The 19,978-nt window shown below is 43.8% G+C and overlaps 1 protein-coding gene across 2 annotated transcripts; it reads left to right on the forward strand.

Moving 5' to 3' along the window:
• The first annotated feature begins 5,386 nt into the window (after positions 1-5,386).
• Positions 5,387-19,915, forward strand: LOC136375461 (beta-1,4-galactosyltransferase 3-like). Of its 2 annotated transcripts, XM_066340989.1 has the most exons (6): positions 5,388-5,939; positions 12,773-13,008; positions 14,588-14,778; positions 15,394-15,516; positions 18,235-18,339; positions 19,265-19,915. In XM_066340989.1, exons 1-6 carry the CDS (start codon positions 5,702-5,704, stop codon positions 19,404-19,406), a joined length of 1,035 nt encoding a protein of 344 aa, XP_066197086.1. In that variant the 5' UTR covers positions 5,388-5,701; the 3' UTR covers positions 19,407-19,915. The 2 variants fall into 2 exon arrangements, with proteins under 2 accessions (XP_066197087.1, XP_066197086.1); XM_066340990.1 differs by lacking the exon at positions 18,235-18,339 and having other exon boundaries at positions 5,387-5,939.
• Positions 19,916-19,978: the final 63 nt, after the last annotated feature.

Here is a 19,978-nt window from a genome sequence, read left to right on the forward strand (position 1 = left end):
GTCACAGTGAGGTAAAAACATGAGCAAAGGACTGCCTCACTCAGCAGAGAGTCCCTGTAGGATCTCAGGAAGCCTCCTTGAAAGGGGCTCTTTGAAGGGTATCTGAGAGAGGGAATTGGTCCATATTCCCTCAATGGAGAAGGAGTAGCCACGCATCCTATATAGGATGAGGCCAAAGTATGGAAGGGACAAAGGGGATGAGATGCCTCCTTTTAGAGAGAGAGATGGGAGAAATCAAAGAATTGGCAATAACTAAAGAAATGGAGACTACATTTAATGAGGCTCAGGCCAGAGTCTGTCTGGATGAACACACCAGCCATACAAGGCCACCCTGCCAGCTGACTCACCATGGAGAGAATACTGAATGGGCTGAGAAAGCAATGTATTCTCTGGACTGTAGAAAGGTCCTTACAGAGTCCACTGGCACTGGATAGCATGAAGGAAGTCCAGCATCCATAGAATGCTTTTCACTCTGCATTTGTCAGAGCTTAATGTCCTGCCCTTTGCAGAAGGCAGGTGGGCTCAGTGCTTCTACCCCCAGATAAAGAATTAACCCCCAGATTAACAACCCTTCTTTGTGGTTTCAATGAATGAGTAAGAGCGAGGGAATAAAGGAGCTGATTTATCATCCTCCATTTTCTCCTCTGAGATGGGCAAAGTTTCTGCCCGTATGAACAGGAGAGATGTGGTGATTAATTCTCTGGCCTTTAATCTCACACAGGTCCTACACAGGGTTTAGGCACTGACAGTGAGTGTTTGTAGCAAGGATCTATTCCCATTGCAACAGATCTCACCACACATGTTTTTAGAGAGTTGTTTTCTCTACATCCTTACAAGAAAACAAAATTACTTTTTGTATGTACTACACTGTCACTTCAGTCTTGACCAGATTCCACTCTCAAGACCAGTCCTATTGCTCCATCTCCATTCTTGCCCCAGCCTGGCCTTGTGGAGCACACCCTGTGAACCAAGAAGTTCTGTCAGTCACTACATTTTGCAGAACTGAGACCTTGTATGGACAGCATGAATGTACACAGCTGATATTCCAGGCTAGCAGACAGATGGTCCTGTTCAGCACAAATACTCTTTTCCCTGTAGAGCGGCCTGAGGACAGCAAGGATGGCTGCTGGCCAAGGTGTCTCAGCTAAGGGTGGGTGAGTAACAGGCACCACAAGTTAAGATGGTTGTTCACCAGCAGAGCAGGGTGGGAGAACCCAGGACAGAAGCAGCTGTCAGGGTTACTGGATTCAGAGGAAGTGAGTGCAATAAGGAAGGAAGCTGCAGATCAAGCCTGAACTATTTAAACAAGAGAAGGCATCCCAGCGCCTGGTTTTTACTAGCATATTAGTACCTGAGATTCATCCAGCTCACCAACCAATGAATATTACTAACATTTCCTGTTGCAGAAAATACTATTGATGAACAAAAGAGAATGTTGAGAAAGTACTTTTTAATGGTTATTTATTTATATTGAATGGTACTAGAGCATTATTAAATATCATGTGAATAGTATGATATTGCATTGTCTTGTCTGCAGCCTAAGTGCTTACTCCTTTTCCAGGAAAACACCGTGGAATCTATAATGGGAAAAGTATCTATTTTAGGTATTCTCATTTCAAGGCTACTCATTTCACTCTTCCTCTGACCTCAATGTTACAATAGAAAGTCAAGCAAAAACATTCACCCTGAGACCAGTGCCTGCATTATGGAGATAAAGGAAATAGGTGACAGAAGAATATAGCCTAAACTCCATGGTCTTATGGTATCTCTAGCAGTCATTTTGGGCATGGTGCCCATCCCTACTGAGATTGCTCTGTAAAGGCACTGACCATGACTCAGAAGTGAGTGGTGGTCAAAACATGGGGCTGGCAGTCAGTCCTCCATCCCAAGGGGAAGGGTGCCACAAGCTGTATTAGACACTGAAATGTCTGTTTGACAGGAGCCCACTGTTGGCTATTCACAAGCCCGGGAGAAGTTTGGATAGCCAAGTCCTGTTTCTAAAGTGCTCACTAATTTACTCTATCACTGGTCCAAGGTACATGACATCAGCTATCTGGGTTTTTTAACAGCAGGGCATCCACCTCTCAGAAACATGGAAGCAGTTTTAAAACTCTTCTGAGGAAGCCTTGATGAAAATTTAGCATACTAGAGAACAAGCCAAATTCATACCTGTGTCATAAAAAAAATCACATTTACAAAGGTGTGGCTAAAAGAGCAATGTGACATTTAGAAGCCAAGATCCTGCAGAAGGCTGAGAAAGAACCACTGTGGCCAAAGTACTTTGAAACATCCACCTCACTAGAAAACACAGTGTCATGGTTTCAAACCACCTCACTCCCCAAAAACGAGGAACAGCTCTGCTTAGCTGCACGCATCCACCTGTAGAAGGACTAATGGCTACCTTCCTCTTGCCTTAATGGAAACCCTGGGGACTGAGAGGGGACTGGATAAAGCACATTGACCAGCACTGTATGAGTACCCAGCCTGGTATCAACCATTCTGCTACACCAGCTGTTCCTCCCCTCCTCAGGCCCTGCATTTTCAAGGCAAAGCTTCTCAAAGTCACTTTGCTGCACTTTCAGTAGGGATCAAGTGCCGCCCCCAGGAGACAGGGCACAGAGGAGAAAGGGAGAGAAAAAGAGCGAGCAAGAATGAATCTTACTAAACAGAGCAAGGCATTTCTCTCAGTCTCTCATCGTGATTGGAGGTGAAACTGTACTTGGGCGGAGGGAAAGCCCCCTCCCTTGGGACAATCCAGAGGCTCTCGCACAAACTTAATTTCAAGCTCTGTTGAAGATGATGTTTGGTTTGGTTTGAGTTTGGGTTTTTTTGTATGCATTCAATTTAATTTCCCAGGGAGCTGTGTGAAAATGAGAAAGGCAGACCTTTGACTGTGAAGCCAACCCCTGCCTGGTTCTTACAGATCCAGTCTCACATTGTTTTCCTCCATCACTGCCCTCAATAAATCTCTGCGCAAAGGTTGCTAAAATGCCGCCACCTCCCTTCCACGCTTCAGTGGAGACAGTTACATTATTTCTTTTGCATTTAAGCAATCCAATTCATTTTTAATTCAAAACACACCCTAGTTTCCACAGCTCTGTTTAAAACAGGAGCACTGTGACCTTGAAAAGGCTCAGACCTGCTGGCACCATGAAGAAGTCCTGACCTGTACTTTGCTCTCTGGTCCCAGATTGCTTGCTTTCTGGTGAGGAAAAGGCTCGTGGTTGGGTTTATGATCCACTTATTTCAGTGCTGATGGTTGAAGGGGAAGGAAACTGCAGCTAGTTTGGAAGGTTCCTGAGGGAGACACTCCCGGAGATTCAGCTCTCCAAGCCTGCACAGAAACACGTGCTGGCTGGCTCCTCTGCAGGCAGCTGATCTGCCTAGCTGTATTTAGTTTTCCAGTCTGGAGAACAAATATACACACAGGTGAAAATACAGATCTGAGGTAGGCTGTTTCCATCTGACCTGCTTCTTCTGCCCAAGAACTGCCAGAGGGTGGAAAGTTTTACAAGCAAGGAAGTTTTCTTAAGCAAGGAAGATAGCAGAGCCACTGGGGTGGGGCAGTTCTAAATGGGTGCAGCTGCTCTCTTCTCCAAGACAGAGGGAGGCAGACATGCTTTGTCCAAATTCTTCCTACATTGAGATTTCCTACAGTGACCCAAGGAGGGATTGCAAGAGAAACATAAAGCACTACTGGCCCTGAAACAATTGCCATCTGCAGCCCCAGGTCATACCATGAAAATCTTGATTCCTTTCTTTGTTTCACAACTGATGCAAAGATTAATTCTTTCCTGTCCTTGGCATTGTACTTGCTGGAGCTATCAGCAGAACAGCGAGTGTTGCTTTGCTTTATGGAAGAGAAGGCCAGCAGGGTGGGTTTGCCATGATTGTAGAGGGAATGGCACAAGGAGAATGTGAAGAGTGAAGGCTCATTGTGGTGTACAAAAAAACGCAACCTTTGTGGCAGCAGCATTTCGTGGATTTCAGTAAAGCAAGACTTTGCCTGGGGAAAAGAAATGTGCTCTACATTTCTTATTTAAAAACCCAATTAAGTTAAAATTAAATGTGAAATGATGACAATTTGTATCCAGGCCTTAAGCAATCCACTTTAATTGAATAATGGGTTGCTCTGCACAGGAGAATGACTGAGATCAAGTTTCCCATAGATGTGTCCCATACATCTCAGTGGAGCTATGAAGCAAGAGTACTCCCAACTCCTCATAAAAGTGATAGCACTCTCTCCTCCCATCTTCTTCCCTTGCCATCCCATTTGGAAGGCAATCGGCAGCACATGCTTCACAAATCACAGAACAGGTAAGACGGGAAGGGACCACTGGCGATCATCTGGTCCACCCCTCCTGCTCAAGCAGGGTCCCCTAGAGTACATTCCTCAGGACTGTGTCCAGACAGCTTACGAATATCTCCAGGGAAAGACTCGCAGTCAGTCTGTCCAGCGCTCAGTGCCTGCTCTGGGCCAGCACACAGCTGCTGGCTGCCTGGCCAGTGGCTATGCCTTGGAGCAGGATGCTGAGCTCACGGGTACAGATTGCCTTTTAACTCTCTTCCCAGTGCAAACGCGGCCGATCCCAGCTCTTCTTTGAAGCTGTGTAGGAATTTATTATCTGTAAAATGTCTTTTCTTCTCCTACATTTAGCAAAAGCAGACACAGGAGAGCAGGTAAATGACTGACAGCACAATTTAAGCCACATCTCTTTACAAAATCAGCCAAAGAAGAGAGGGGGATAAAAGCTGAAATTTTTGGGGGCAGCATGGCTGCGGCAGGAGGCTTCTCACAGTGTCCAGTCTGCTGTGGTCTCTTCAGGCACTGGCTGAGATGTTTCCATGCCACAGAATCACATAATCAGTCAGTTTAGAAAAGACCTCTGAGACTACCGAGTCCGACCTGTGACCAAACACCACCGTGGCAACCAGACCATGGCACAGACTGCCACATCCAGTCTTTCCTTGTACATCTCGAGAGACGGAGACTCCACCACCTCCCTGAGCAGACTGTTGCAATGTCTAAATTTCCATCCGTCTCTCGCTGACCAGTTGAATAACCAATTTAAAATGGAGACAGCAGTCGGGTGTAGACCGAGGAGAGGAGAGGAGAGGAGAGGAGAGGAGAGGAGAGGAGAGGAGAGGAGAGGAGAGGAGAGGAGAGGAGAGGAGAGGAGAGGGGACGGGACGGGACGGGACGGGACGCAGCCCAGCAGCCACCCCACCCTCCTCCCTCCTCGCCCACAGCGCCGCCGCTGAGGGAGGAGAAGCGAGGACTACATCTCCCAGCATGCCGCGCGGCAGCACGGCTCCGCCGGGGCCCGCCCCGCCCCGCCTTGCATTCTGGGAGCTGTAGTCTCGCCTGAAGGCGGGCGGGGGAGGGCGGGTGCTGCGCCTGTGCCACAGCGAGCCCGTGCCGCTGCCCCGGGGCTCTGAGCGGGCTGGCCTCGGACGGCGCGTTCCCTCCTGCTGCCCGCCTGGCACAGCCCGGGAAGGGGAGAGGAGGTCTGCCTCTCGGCGTCCTGATGAAGCCCAGCTAGGGGAGCACGCTGCCGCCTCAGAAAGTTACAGGAGAAGGAGAGGGAGGAGAAAAAGGAGAAGGTCTGCACAGCGATGTAGCCCAGAACGTGGAACGGCAGCCCGCGGAAGGCAGTTCATCTCCTCACCGCCCTGATCCTGGAGCATGGGCTAAAAAACTATGTTCCTCTCCCGTGTGGAAAAGCATTGTTTCCTGCTGTTTGTGTTTGTCTTCCAAGCGATATTTATCCTGATCCTCTACCGAGGCGGACCTTCGAACGTGTTTCGCGGGTTTCTGGAGTCGCCCCAGGCGGTGGACTACTCGAAGCCCCACGATGTGTACACAAACCTCAGCTGGTTCAGCCGGGCCCCCAGTGAGGACACCATGCCGTACTGCTCCGCACAGTCCCCCATCCTGGGTAGGTATGACCCTTCGAACACCATGGAAGGGTGGTTTGAAAGAACCTCTTCGGTGTGTCGTAACCCTGAACGTGTCATAAATGTTAAGTTGTATCTTCTTCAAACTTTGAAACAGGTGTGCTGACGTACTTACGCTGACAAGATTTTCTCGTGTTAGCAGCTCCTGTTGTTTTTATTGCTTATGTGAGGAAAAGTATTTTACTGACTTAAAAGTTTCCAGTATTAAGAGGTTGGTTACATAGATGCCAAGATTATAGAGCAAGAGTGAAAACAGTGCATGGTGATAATATCAAGTTAGTAATGCTTTTTTTTTCCTTGTCAGTCCTGTGAAAAATGACCCAACAATTCCAAAACTGCATAATATTGGCCTCTGAGTTTGACCATAACTCCTGGGTTCTTTGTCTTAGCCTTCTATCAAGCCTGTAGTTCAATATAAATTGATTAAGTTGGCTTGAAATCAGCTTAAGGAGGACTTAGACGATGTAGCTTGGCACCTTGCTCTTTCGAGGTAATCTTTAAGTCTATGATTGTTACACATCCTTTAGGCTTAGAATCTTCTCTGTTAAAGTCTGGTCACAGATTAATTTGTATTCACAGTAGGATCAAACCAGAGCTGATCTTAGAAGCAGCATTCATCCAGCTGTTGCACTACTAAAACAGTTGAGAAATTTTAAGTCAGTGTGAAAAAAGTCAAACCTATAAAGTAGATGTCTTGCTAGTAAAGTGGTAGTGGTAGCAATAATGAATCCCTTTGACTCAGCAGCCATGAATGAATTAAGCTCCATCAGCATGCACTTACAGCTGGTTTGGGGCCATCACCTTCTTAGAGTACTGTATAGTAAGTTACTCTCGTCAGATTTTTCCGTACTGCACGGGGTTCTGGGTGTCTAAAAGTTTTAACACCTATCCTTGGACTGCTGTCAGTAGTGGCCCTGCTGTTCTAGGAAAGCTGATCACTGCACATGGAGCCCATTAGGAGCCCATTAGGAGCAGACCTTGGTTCACGTGGAAGTTGAGTGGGAAGCCTGTGCTCTTGTGTCAAGTTGCTTACCTAGGTTGGAGAACTTTGCTGGAACCCTTTGGATGGGCTCAGACTGCAGTCTTTGTAATGATGCTTGTTCTTTTCAGATGTTTTCTTCTTCTCCTCTTGCTTGAAATGAAATTACAGTATGCATGACGAAATTGTAGGATAGCTTTGGGTGTGTGTTCCAGCATTTCCCTCAGAAATGCCTCTACTGAATCCTGAAATCCTGATAGCACCCAGCCTTTTTGCACAGGTGCCAGTTGTCATGGCCTCAGTGCACTGCAGCCCATTCAGTTCTGGGGAGCTACAACTCCTTGTTTCAGGCTGAATTGTTTTATTTGAAAAAAAGCACAGCAGAAACGTAGCTGCACCTAATTTGTCTCCACTACTGATGAAAATCCTCTGTCCCAAAGAGTCAAATGAGACAGTGTTAGCATCAAAAAGGAAGAACCAAACAATTCTGTAGCTTGCCTGCAATCCATCAGATAAGTAAAAGTAGTGACGTATATGGAGGAGGCACATGCAGACTAAAATTACACTGATCTGTGCTCTTAGAGCTGGGAAATCTTTTTAAGAACTCTTCTGTCCATCACTGAGAGTGCTGAGAACAGGGGATCGTCCTGCAGGCGGTACTTTGGAGCTAAAATGGAAACATAATGTTAGTCCTAGACAGAAACAAACAGTAAACTGGCTGGGAGGAAAAAAAGCCAACCATGAGGCCGAAGTATTTGCATAAGCTTTGCTGTATGAAAATACCGAGTTGAGCACATGAACAATTGTTGAGGTGAAACACAAATAATTTGGAGCACTGATACAAATTCAGCTTAAGAAAAATTAGATCTCTGCTACAATTTAACTTCTACTTTGTGATACTTCCCTGTAAATATAGGATGAAAATGATTACTTCTATCACTGCATGCCAGCCTCTTCTGGGTGTTTTGCTTTCTTCCTAACTGAGAAGTGCAATATTTTGTGAGGGAGTTGTCCTTTGTTTTGTGTGTGATGGGCACATATGAATTGAGATATAAATACTTTATAAATGTCTTGAATAGTTGTTGCCATCATCTCTTATGAGACTCTCATGAGATGTTTCTTGGAAGCATTATATTGGAGAGAGCAATGCCTTTTAATATTAATTTCATAAACTGTATTAAATGAGATTTCAAATCAATTCTTGAGGACTAAGGCTCCAGTTCAGAGCTGGTAATAAGTCACTGTGCCCACTCTGAAGCGTGTTAAAGTGCCTGGAAGGATGCCAAATGGCTTAAATGGTTTCTGCATCAGGGCTTTTATGAAGTGCAGCACTTTTTTCCATTTATATATGTAGTAGATCATTTTGATAACTGTTTGAATGCAAATCAGCTTGCAGCTCATCTGTCTATTTCCTACCTCCCTAATCTGCAGCAACTTGCTTCTTCCAGGGCTGTAAAGTAAGAATTAAAGTATAATTGCTAATCATCTCTGCCTTAGAGGAACTAGACTCCTGCTGACTGGTGGTACTTTTTAAACACCTAGTGGTGTCCACTGAACGTTTTGTGACCAATAACTCGAAAAGCACTGCAGGTATTCAGTGTCTTCACTAACACTGTGAATAAATTACTTGAGTTCCCTCAAAGGTTAAAGTTCCCACACAAATAACCTGTTGCCTTTTTCTTTTTCCTCTGTTTTTAGAAAAAGTAAAGTGCTTATATGCCAGGGTTATACTTTGTTAACCATAACTAAGTAGTGTTTAAATTCAAAATACTACTTTCTTACATTGCGTGCAAGATGTTTTGTTTCAGTTCATCTTTTCCTCTCGCGAGGAAGAACTTGGTGCTAGAAGACTTTATTTTATTATTTCTGGTTTGGTTTAAAGGGGTACCTTGCTTCATGCATGGTATGTGCTGAACAAGTTGATTTGGCCCTCAAGGACTTTAATAGTTCAAAGTTCTGTCTGTACTCTGCTGTTTATAATTTGCTCATGCTATGGAAGGATTTTTTCCAAGTCCTTCTTATAGTAGTTACTGCCTGTCACTCCATCTGTCATAACCTTTTCATGAGCAGGACCATCTGTTGTATTAAGTAGCTCCTGCTACATTTTCTAATGCTGCCAGAGTTTCTTCTCTGGGCTTGAAAGAGAAATAAAAAGGTGGCAGTGCTACATGCTGAGATTTATTTTCAGGTGCTGTTGAGGCAGCCGTGTCATTAGAAACTGATGAAATGAAAGCTCTTGGTCTGATTTTTTTTTATTTTTTTTACCAAGCACTGGTAGTATTACACAAATATGACTCTGTTAATGTTGTGTGGTGCTGCAGTATCTGAGTGCAGCATTCACCCATGTTACTGCTCCTGTTTGTTCATCTTGTGTAGGTTCTGATTATTCTGATTGGACTTGGTAATTACAGCTGCAAACTCTAAATGTACAGCGAGGAGTTCAGAAGTCCTGGAGTTACTTTCATAGGGTGGGATAGATACAGTCAAAGTCAACAGATCCCCCGACAGGCAAATATGTTGCCTAGAAAGTGAAGCAAGCAAGGAGTGGGCTGTCACTGGCCCCAGCTGGCAGCACAGACAGGGAATTGGGAGACCTACGTCTATGCACTGAAGTTACACAGTCATTAAACACCCTCTGTGTGATGGGACAGGTACAGAAACATCTGAGGAGCCAGGCCATGGAAAAATTGCTGGGACACTTTGGCATGCTGATTTTGTGCCCTGCCTCAATAGGGATCCTGTGGTTCCTAGTATGTGTGAGATGGGCTTTTTCCTCCTTTTCCAAGGCTGTGCTTTTGCAGTTTTATTTATCCCTCTTTGGTCCAGCCTGCAACTGCTCTGTTCACATTTGGGATTTAATTGGATCAGATTGCATTAGCCTTTTGTTAGTTGGACAGCAGGGAGACATGAGAGCCAGAATATAGCTTGTAGCCAAGGAGTGTAGGGCAGCCAGAGGTTTTTGGGGATATAAGTCACACTGTTGTTTGTTTTTTTTTTTCTTCCCTTGGCATATTCTAGATTGAGTTTCTGAGCTGATTTGTTTGAAGTATGGAGCCAGACAGCATGGGAGAACACAATATCTTGAAAAACCTGGAAAGTGCAAATGTTACGCTACTGAATGGTATTCTTGGGTACAGAAAGAGAGAACAGGAGTGAAGCTACTCACATTATCTTACTCATACCCTTAGGTTCAAATTAAGATCTTATTTTTTCTGGAATTTAGGGATTACTGCTGCATAATCTTACTGTGCAATACAGAGTCCCAGTTTTATAGAAAGCAAACCCCTGCCTTTGTGGGAGAATAAAAGGGATTAATTCCCTTTCATATATTTTCCTCAGAGCAGTGATCTACAGTTGAAGTCTATGAATATAATACTCTTTTAGCAAGCTCCAGTTGTCATGAAAGCAGTGGTTAATGGTGCTTTAGGTTGAAAGATCCGATAATCAGTGAGACAATAAATCTAAACAGCAACATAAACTACAAGCTGATAACATTGTTGGACTGAAACGTTGGGGTCTTAAAGGTGGGAAGGGAAACTGCATGCACAGAAGTAAGAAATAACATCATGAAAATTTCACTGGAAGTGTGACGTAGTTCGCAGCCCACAGAATGATTCTCTGAAGAGTCACCCTTCTGTTTTGGGGACAAATATATGGTAATGTGCTCTGCTTTCCTGCTGCGGGTAATACAGTGAAAATCAAATTCTCCTGTATTTTAAATAGTTGGAGAAGGACTGGAAAGTGATATGTGAGTCAGCTATTGCAAAATCTTGCTGACAGCAAGCAAAAGTCAGGCTTTCTTTTAAAAAAAACCCAAACAAACAGAAAACAACGAGCAGAACCCATGCTATGGGATTCAGACCAGACATTTTTGACAGCATGAGAAATGGAATCAGTGGCTCTTCAGAGTGACCTTCAGGAAATACCATTTGTGTGTTCCTTGAGGAGAGAAAGGAGATACTTATCAAATATAGGTTTGCCCATCATAAATGTGAGGTGTACCAACTTCCTCATAGTAGCAAAGTGTTCCACAGTTCTGAATGGACACTTTGAGTTTTATGGCAAATATAATCCTTAAGCCTTGTTACTGCTCTAAAAAAACATGCAACCCACCCCAAACCAACCAACCAAGCCCTGAAAAGCCCAAACACCCAAAACCAGTGGAGGGATGCTGCTTCCTTCTGTGTCAGTTAAACAGGATGTGGGTGTGGGCTGGCTCCATTTTCTTTTCTTTGTTTGGTTTTGTTAGAATTGTAGCAGAAACTTGAAGATAGGATGGATTGGAAAAACATATTCGGGACTCACTTACTCATTTAGTCTTAAAACACACCTCTACCTTTTCCTGCTCAAATGAAAGCTTCTAAACACCAGGCCTAAATATTTGCTCTCTCTCAGGCTTCATTATCAAAAGGCTTTCGAGAGAGTAATTTATTTCAGTGGTTTAAGAGGGAATCTGACTTACAAGATACTGAAAACCTGATTTAGGACAGCCATAGTGTTAATTCTCAGCTTGGAAAGAAAAGAAAATCTTGTTTATAACTATTAAAAAAAAACCCCACGACCACCAACAAACTTGCCTTACAGACTTCTGGTGCAAGAAGCTATTTTGCCTTTGGTAGCATGGCCTGCAAAGAATTTTTGTAGAACTGTTGTTTGAAATTGCCAGCTTCTAGTTATGCTTTGGGTGAAAGCTTTTTCTATATTTCATTTAAGCACTGGATGTTAATCTTGTTCTGCATCTGTGTTTTATTACCTTAAAAGTTCACAGTTGTAGGAAACCCTTAAGACACACCAATTTGTGTAGAAACACAAGTCTTCTGCTCCTCTTGGAAGCTTTTCTTACTACCCAGGCAAACAGGCATTTAGCTAATTGCAGAATTTGCTTATTCATATTGTAACAATGAGATTTGTGTTAAAATGGGTATTGAGACAGACTTTATATGGATTCTTTTTCACTCATGACTTGTCAGTATTTTTGCATCTGAAGAATCGAAGAATTTATATAAAAATGCAGAGTTTTCTTTAATGAGGCAAAAACTCTTGAATATATCCAGTATATTTTGTATTTTAAAATGAAGTGCTGAGTAGAGGAACAATCACATATAGTTTCTTTTGCCATCCTGTGCCTGTTCCTGAAAATATAACATCTTTTTTCTTTCTTAGTTCTGTCAACTGCTTCTCCCAACATTTTGAAGTACTGCCTGCATATCACAGTGTATAAAATGAAATAATATAGCAAATTCAGCCATTGTGGCATGTGATTATAACATCAAATGGAACTTGAAATGCTTTTAAAGGTAGAGCTGACATTTCCTAAAGCACTTGTATTCATCCAGGTTTGAAACTCTTTCTCTCCTGACCTGCTGAATATCCACTTGCACATCTTTGTCCTTGAATCTCTTCTGAGAGAGGCTTAGAGAAATTTTCCAAACGGGTAGCAAAAGCAGATTCTGTTTGTGTTGAATAAACTGCAATGCTGTTTCTTTCAGCGAATACATTTATTCCAGGATCTCACCTAAGCAACACAAGGCTGTAGCAGGCAGCCAGTCCCAGGGAGAAGCAGCAGTGCAGCAGCCCAGTGAGACTTGCTGGCTGTGCCAGGACTGGGGCTGCCTGGCAGGCTGTGTGTCCTCCTGGTGCTGAGCCACTCTGTGTGGGGCAGGGAGAGGTGGGCAGCAGGCAGCAGTGAAATTGGTCGAGGAGCCACATCTGCATGGGTGTTGTTGACTCTGCTGTCTGAAGGAGTGAATAGGGGTAGCTGATCTGGTAGGTCTGAGAAAAGGTGGAGAACCATCACTGATCTGACTTGTTCCTTTTTTCTGTCTCTCTTTACAGTTGGTCCATTGACCATCTCCTTCAGGGTGCTCCCTAGTGAAAGGACGATCATGAAAAAAAACCCTTTTGTGCAGTCTGGTGGCCACTACAGGCCGCCTCACTGCTTTGCCCGCTACAAATCCGCCATCCTTGTGGCCTACAGGAACCAGGAGAAGCACCTTCGCCATCTCCTCTACTACATCCATCCTTTCCTGCAGCGCCAGCAGCTCAGTTACACCATCTACCTGATTCAGCAGGTAAAGCCAAGTCACATGTGCCTGCTGGGAAGCTCAGCTGCACCACTTAAGGGTTGGTTCTGAACAAGAAATGTGATTCTTCTGATGTGGAAATACTGGTTTATGCATGGGCTGAGAGGAGGTCAGATGTGCTGTCTCATCTCCATGACTGCTAATGATTGAAATACCATACCACATGTCAAGATTGTCATTCTGTTTTTAATTGGTTGTGTTGTGGGGTTTTTTCCCCCTAGGGGGTATAAATTTGTCACTAAGTGGTTGTGCTGGTTTGAAAGTAAACCAGCAGGAGAAATGAGCCCACACACAATCACCTTGAGAAAGATTTCAGGTTGGAAGTACAGCTCAATAGAAAGATAACAATAAATGCATTAATACAGAAGCACTGGCTTAAAGTGACAAAGTCAGAGGCTGGCCTGTCCCCCTGTTTGTCACAATGGTGGTCACAGTCTGATGAAGTGATGGTTGCAGTGTTGAAAGCTGTGTTCCTGTAGAAGGTCTGGTCCTCCTCTGGGGTGGTGGTATCCCAAGTCCCCAAATCGAGATTATATGTGGTCAGGTTCAGGTGATACCTCCCCCAGGGCAGGGAGCTTCACAGTTGGGTGCTGTAGTCCTATGAAGGACAGAATATTTTTGGAGTCCTTGGTGGTTGTTGCTGCCAGCTGTTCTGGTGCCATTGAGTTCATGGTGGCCCCTTGGCAGAGCCCCTTCAGGATGGGTGAGAGTGCTGCTTCACCGGAGGGAGTTACCACAGCTGAGTCACCGGTGTCAACAAAAGGAAACACCATCCTGCCTCGAAGGGCTGCGCCTTCTTTCCTTATCTCATTTAACACCAGCCGTAGCCTGAGGGGTGGCTGTGCATTGGGCAGCTGCTGCAAAGGACCCATGCTTTAGAGTTTGTCCAAAAATGATGTAGAGGAGAGTAGAATACAGAGTTTGGTTACAATCCACAGTAGCACTTTCCTTTTGTAACCCAGGACAGAGGTAACCTGCGTTTTTCTCTTTTTGAGATTTGCATGTGGTTTATCTGTAGCTTGTCAGTGTGACTACTGAGCTAAACCTGGAGACTAAATGCTGAAGTGAAGCTGGATATTTTTAGTCTGTATCAAATATAAACATGTAGCTTGGCCCTGCAGGTTGAACAGCCTTTCGTACCTGACGTGTTGCAAAAGATCAGTGGCAAGGGAGCAAGTTTTGGATTCATCAATTAAAACCAATAGTTTATTGGGAGGGCAAAGAAGCTTTATTGTTTGACCAAGATCTTTTTCTCATTTGTAAGTTTTAGTAAGCAGTAGTTGGGGCAAAAGTGTTGCTGTGCAAATGTGCACCTGAGGATTGGTTTATGGGTCTTTTGAAAGTCAGCCTTCTTCAGGTGCCAAGAGTGCATATCCCCTGACCCAGCAAAGCTGACAATTGCTGAGAGTGTTGTGAAGAGGATGGGTGACATTTTCAAAGCTGGGAGTGTGGAATTTGCAGCCACTATTGATTCATTCAGTTGAATAAGGCCTTTTGAGTAAAACAAATTTTAACTGAGTTATCATCTTTGTTGTTTTGATGAAGAAATGTGAGTTTTCTTTTCCAGGTAGGGACTGGTTCATTTAACCGAGCAAAGCTGCTTAATGTTGGTGTCCGGGAAGCCATGAAGGATGAAGAGTGGGACTGCCTTGTCCTGCATGATATTGACCTGGTGCCTGAGAATGATTATAACCTGTACATTTGTGATGAATATTATCCCAAACACATGGCCAGTGCCATGGATAAATTTCAGTACACGTGAGTGCCTCCATTTGCTTTCTGTGGTTATGTTCCAGTTGGTTCACCATGTGTTAGAAAGTATGGGTGGGAACAGTGAAAGACACAACCTTTGTGGGGTTTTCTGTGTGTTAGCTTTGCAGTAGTGACTTCCTAGAAAAGGATATTTTTGACCCAGGCATGCAATCTTGAATGTTTCCTTGCCCGTAGTTCCCTGTTTCACAGTTAGCTCAGCTTGGCAAATGATTGGCAGGTTTCTGTTTGACTTCTCTTCAAGAAAAAAGGTGTAGGGTGGGAATATCGGATCATGTAGAATATGATGTGGTAGGATACAGGTACTTTAAACTGATTCAAGACGTGAATTTTGCAGCCAGCTCTACTTTGGTCAGTTTGGGGGGAAGGTGATGGGAAACAGTGAGGGGAATGGAACATGATGGGAATTACACTGGGTTTACTGGTTTGGGGTTTGGCATTGTCATGACAGTGCCTGCAAGTATCCAATTAATGTATGTGTGACTTGCATCACACTGTTCTTTGTGGAGGGCAGGCATTAGCCTTCAATAGTGAACTTTGGTTTTTGTCGGTTGGGTTTTTATGGAGGGTGGTGTTTGTTTGCCTGTTTGTTTTCTCTTTTAGTCTGCCATACAAGTCCTTTTTTGGGGGCGTGTCTGCTCTGACTCCAGAACATTACATGAAGATGAATGGGTTTCCCAACACGTACTGGGGCGATGGTGGTGAAAATGATGACATTGCTACAAGGTACCAGTGCACAGGACAGGCTTGAAATGGATCTAAGCTGACAAGTGAAGCATAGCAGCACCCTTGGAAAGGAACCAAAGACATTGTTCCTTAACGTGCTTGTGGTATCATTATAATCCCAAATGCTGTTGGTATTGGGAATGCTTAATGTCAGAGGATGCTCAGAACCTATGAATCGAATCACTGTGTGCTGGGAAAACAAAGCTTTCTCATTTCTGGGGAGCAGAATGTTATTTCACATCCTTGTGCCTTCAGTGCAAGGGGTTATAACCACTTGTAGTTGACAAGTGCCTCCACTGATGTTGACAGTCCCAAGGGAGGGAAGGAATCTGCAGGCTTGAGAATGAGAAGGTACTTAACTAATTCTCAGACAGTTGGGAATTTAAGTTAAGTGCATTAGGTTGCTCCAAGTGTTACCTAATCACTGATACTTGACATTAAGGAACACAAGGAATTCTATCTTTTGTCTGCAGTGCTGGGTGATAGAGGAGCCTGTGTACCCGTGTGAGTCAGTGACAGCAAGAGTTGATGGTTTTTCTTGTACTTTGGTTGCCATGGCAGCAACATTCTATAGATGAGTTTAGTTCCAGGTGCTCTGCCTGATGTGAATTCTTCAAGTACAGAATCATGGCTGCAGCTTCTCTGTTCAGCTTTGGAATTGCACCGTGCATCTTTATGATCCAGCACTGAGGCAGGCTCATGGGGAGTCCATAAAACTAAACTGACCATGGAAGCCTTTGTTATTTTTGTCTTGCATAATGTGAACGTGACAGGTTGCACAGTTTTTTTTTTTTTTTTTCTAAGCAGTATTCATCTGGGAATTGAAAGCCAGATTTTCTAACATAGAATTCCTCCTTTGCCTTTCAGAGAAAGCCAACCTAAAAGGCTGTATGGTTGTTTAGAGAGTCAGCATCTATGAAAGGAATAGAATGCCAGGAAAATAGATCTTTACATCAAGTACTACAGTGCTGCGTCTATTCAGCTGTTCTTAGTATAGCTTAGGCATCTAATTTGTTTTTTGGTATCTGGGGTAGAGTCATGCCAGTTATGCATAGGAGTGCACTTCTTTGAAGAGAATCCTGGAAGGCAAGTGAATTATATAGCTCTCAAAATAGCCTTTTCTGGAAGGGAATTCGAACTTATGTTTTCAGAGAAAACTTACACTAATGATTAGCCGTGTTTTGGCCCAGAGATACATGAAGGCCGTGGACAATGCCTGGTAATGATTTATTTACATTCAGAAGTCTCAGCCTGTAGAAGTTAGGAATGAACTGGCTGTTCTTCAATGACCAGCTGGGATCTGGATTTTAGGAGGTGCTCTAGCACTTCTTACCATGTAGCAAAAAAAATTAATGAATCTCTTTTTTGACATTTCAATGTGCTACTTTAAAAAATTCTGTGCAAAGATGATTTTTTTTCTGGGATACTGCTTATTAAAAGCAGAGTTAGTGAAGAAAACTGCCAGCTGCTAGTTAAAGTTAGCAGACTGCAGTACTCTATAATACAAGTTGTAGCAAATACCAGGATCTACCTTTTATTAGAAGAAAACACTATTCTAATTGGAGCCACTAATGTAGTAACATTTTCAACTATAGGAAAATCTGTTGGGCTCTTTTAAACTATAGATGAATGTATTAATGGTTCTGATTTAGTCTTATTTGCAATGCAAAAAACTGTAACACCAAAGCTAGTTTAATGTTCTTGCTTTTTTGTCTCTGTATGATTGAGTGTGCCGTGAGCTTCTGTTCAGAAAACAGGAAACTTAGTCTAAAACTCCATCTGAAATAATAGAACTATAACACACACAGTGAAGTGTTACAATCACCTGATAGCTCTGGCCTAACAAATATTTTCAATTCTGTAGCCTTTCAGCTTTATAACATTCCTGCTGTATCAGATCCCGACAGAACGCAGTCAGATGCTGCAAACATGCCAGTTAGATAACTTCAATTGAGCAAACATTCATTCTTACGTTCACAGGAATTTTCTCTGCCTAAGGGCTGTCCTGTGATAACAGAGGCTTGGTAGCCCTAGCACTATTAAAGGCACTTTTTATTGGCAAAGTAACAGAAATGCTATCGGCAGTGGGTTGTGGGTTGCTTGAAAGTCATCCAAAATGCTGGGTTTAGAAGCTCTGTTCTGGAATTCTGAGCCTTCAGTTCCTCTTTTCTTATCTAACTGTCCTGGAGCTGAGTTTACATATGTTTGTCTGGTGCCTGTATTTATCCCTAATCTTTTATGAGCCAGTCTAATCAGGGCATCTGAATGAATGGCACTTCTCAAAGAGCAGAGAGGCTTAATCTGGTTTTGAAACTCAGGACTGGCTTCCTTTCAGAAACTGCAAGTTTGAGGTATTGTTGTTTGGATTTTTTTCCCCTTAAAGTTTAGGTGATGGACCTCTAGCCAGCAAAAGCTCTGCTCTTAAGAGGAAGTGGAATAATGCTCATTTGTCAGATTCAGGGGAACTCCTCTTGAATGCTCTGTATGTTGTAGCTCATTCCCTGCTTGCTTTAATTCCTTTGTGCCCTGTCAAAGTGCACTGCAGCTGGGAGCTTTCTAGCCCAAGCCCAGCCTAGATCCCGCTAGAGAAAATCATGTGGCCCTGTGCTGCTTCTGCACTTGGTTTTTATTGCATTAGCACTGAAAATAATCTCTGCCTATAAGCCAGGAAGTGGTGTCTCTGTGCCTAAGCAAACACTTTTCTCTGGTGTTTTAAAGGATTCACTTAGCAGGGATGAAAATCGTCCGGACATCACCTCACCTTGGGCGCTACCGAGTGATGGACTACAACGAAGAGACAGAGATCCAGGAGCCTTGGAGCAGGTACCTGCTGGGGCTGGGGTCTGCTCTGGGCCTTGGGGCAGGTTGGCTCTTGCTGTCATCTTCCCCAGCACAGGCTACATATGCCTCATGTCACTGCTGCTTTTTCTGCTTTAGAAAGGCTCTTCAAAAGCAGCCCCCAGTCACTTTCAACTGAATCATTTGGCTCCTGTCTCCACACTGGAAGGGTTTTTCCTAGTTTCCTGCCTTTTTCTTCCTATTGTGAAGGACACCTGCCAGCTAGGAAGCTAACACATCAGAGTTAAACATGAATTATACAGGAAGTAAAACTTAAGAAAAAAAAAAAACCTTGTCTGTCTTGTAAATAGGGATATTTCAGTTTGAAGAGGCACTGTGTTAGAAGTTCCCAATATTAAAAGCTTGCTGTTCAGTCTGTGTGGAGTTACAACATGCCATTAAAATAGTGGAAAGCAATATTCTAGTTTGAAGGCAGGAGAAGGTGCTATGAGAGACTTTTTCAAAGAATGTTTTTATATAGAAGAGCTGGAGGAGGGTGTTGGGTCAAGTGTGGTGGAGGCTTCTCATACCGACACTGTGGATTTCTCTTTATCATCTCAAAACTCAGGTTTCCATAACAACCCTGTCAAAACCTACCTACAGCAGCCCATGTACGCTGTGGCTGCAAACTTCTGCGTTGCACTCCAGGTCTCTCTAAGCTGCTGACAGCTTCTTGGCTTTTGGAGACTGAAGCTGCTGCCTCGCTGGTCTCCCTCTCTGATCAGGGTCCAGCTCAAATTGTCCTCCTTGTTTGGAACACTCATTGTGAACTCACTCTAATCTGTGCAGTCTGTGTCCTGGGAAGAATTGTCTCAGGGCTTTTCTGCCCTCTGGAAGACTCTTTCTTCTGCAGCTTGAGCTGCAAACGTTACCTTCTTTCTTCTAACTGCAGGTATTCTTCCTCCCTCAGGCCTCCTTCCCGACACAACACCAGAAAAACATGGAAGGCTGATGGAATGAATACATTACAGTTCAGGGTCCTTTCCAGGACTAAGCATCCTCTTTATACCAAGATCACTGTGGACATTGGATATGTTCCCCCGTTTTCTTAAGAGACTGGAAACAAAGCAGATGCCATCCGTTGGGTGTCACACGGGCTTTCAGACAACACCTCCATTTTCCTGTGGAGTCTGCCCCACCTGAGATTAACCCTTCTGCCTTTTGCTTTTCTTCAACTTCCCAGATTTAGAGGAGGCTCCAGGGCATAGGGTATGACAGCACTAAACAGTCAGTGGCTTACCGTAAAAATGGTCCAAGTCACTGTAAAACTGACTCCAGAGCCATGTCTCTAGGACAGTAAGCTGATCCAGGCTTTCTGGAACCTTTGTGCAGTAGCTGGATCGCTCTGCCCTGCTTTGTACTTAAGTGTTAATTGGGATGCAAGCCATTCTGTCGTACTGGCCTCTGATGTGTTGTATTTTGAGAAGGTGTTGAAGCCAGTTACAGTTCTATAAATATCTTCTGTGAATTTGAGTAAAATAAATGGAGTTATGTGTTTGGCTTAAGAGTTTTATAGAATACTGAATAAGAGTGTAATAAAAGAGAAAGTTACCTTGAAACCCGACAAGCCAGAGTTTAAATTCCTGATTGATATTTTCCCCTGACCCAAAGCACCACTGTTTCA

Source organism: Sylvia atricapilla, chromosome 2 (assembly GCF_009819655.1).
Source record: "Sylvia atricapilla isolate bSylAtr1 chromosome 2, bSylAtr1.pri, whole genome shotgun sequence".
NCBI classification, from domain to species: Eukaryota; Metazoa; Chordata; class Aves; order Passeriformes; family Sylviidae; genus Sylvia; species Sylvia atricapilla.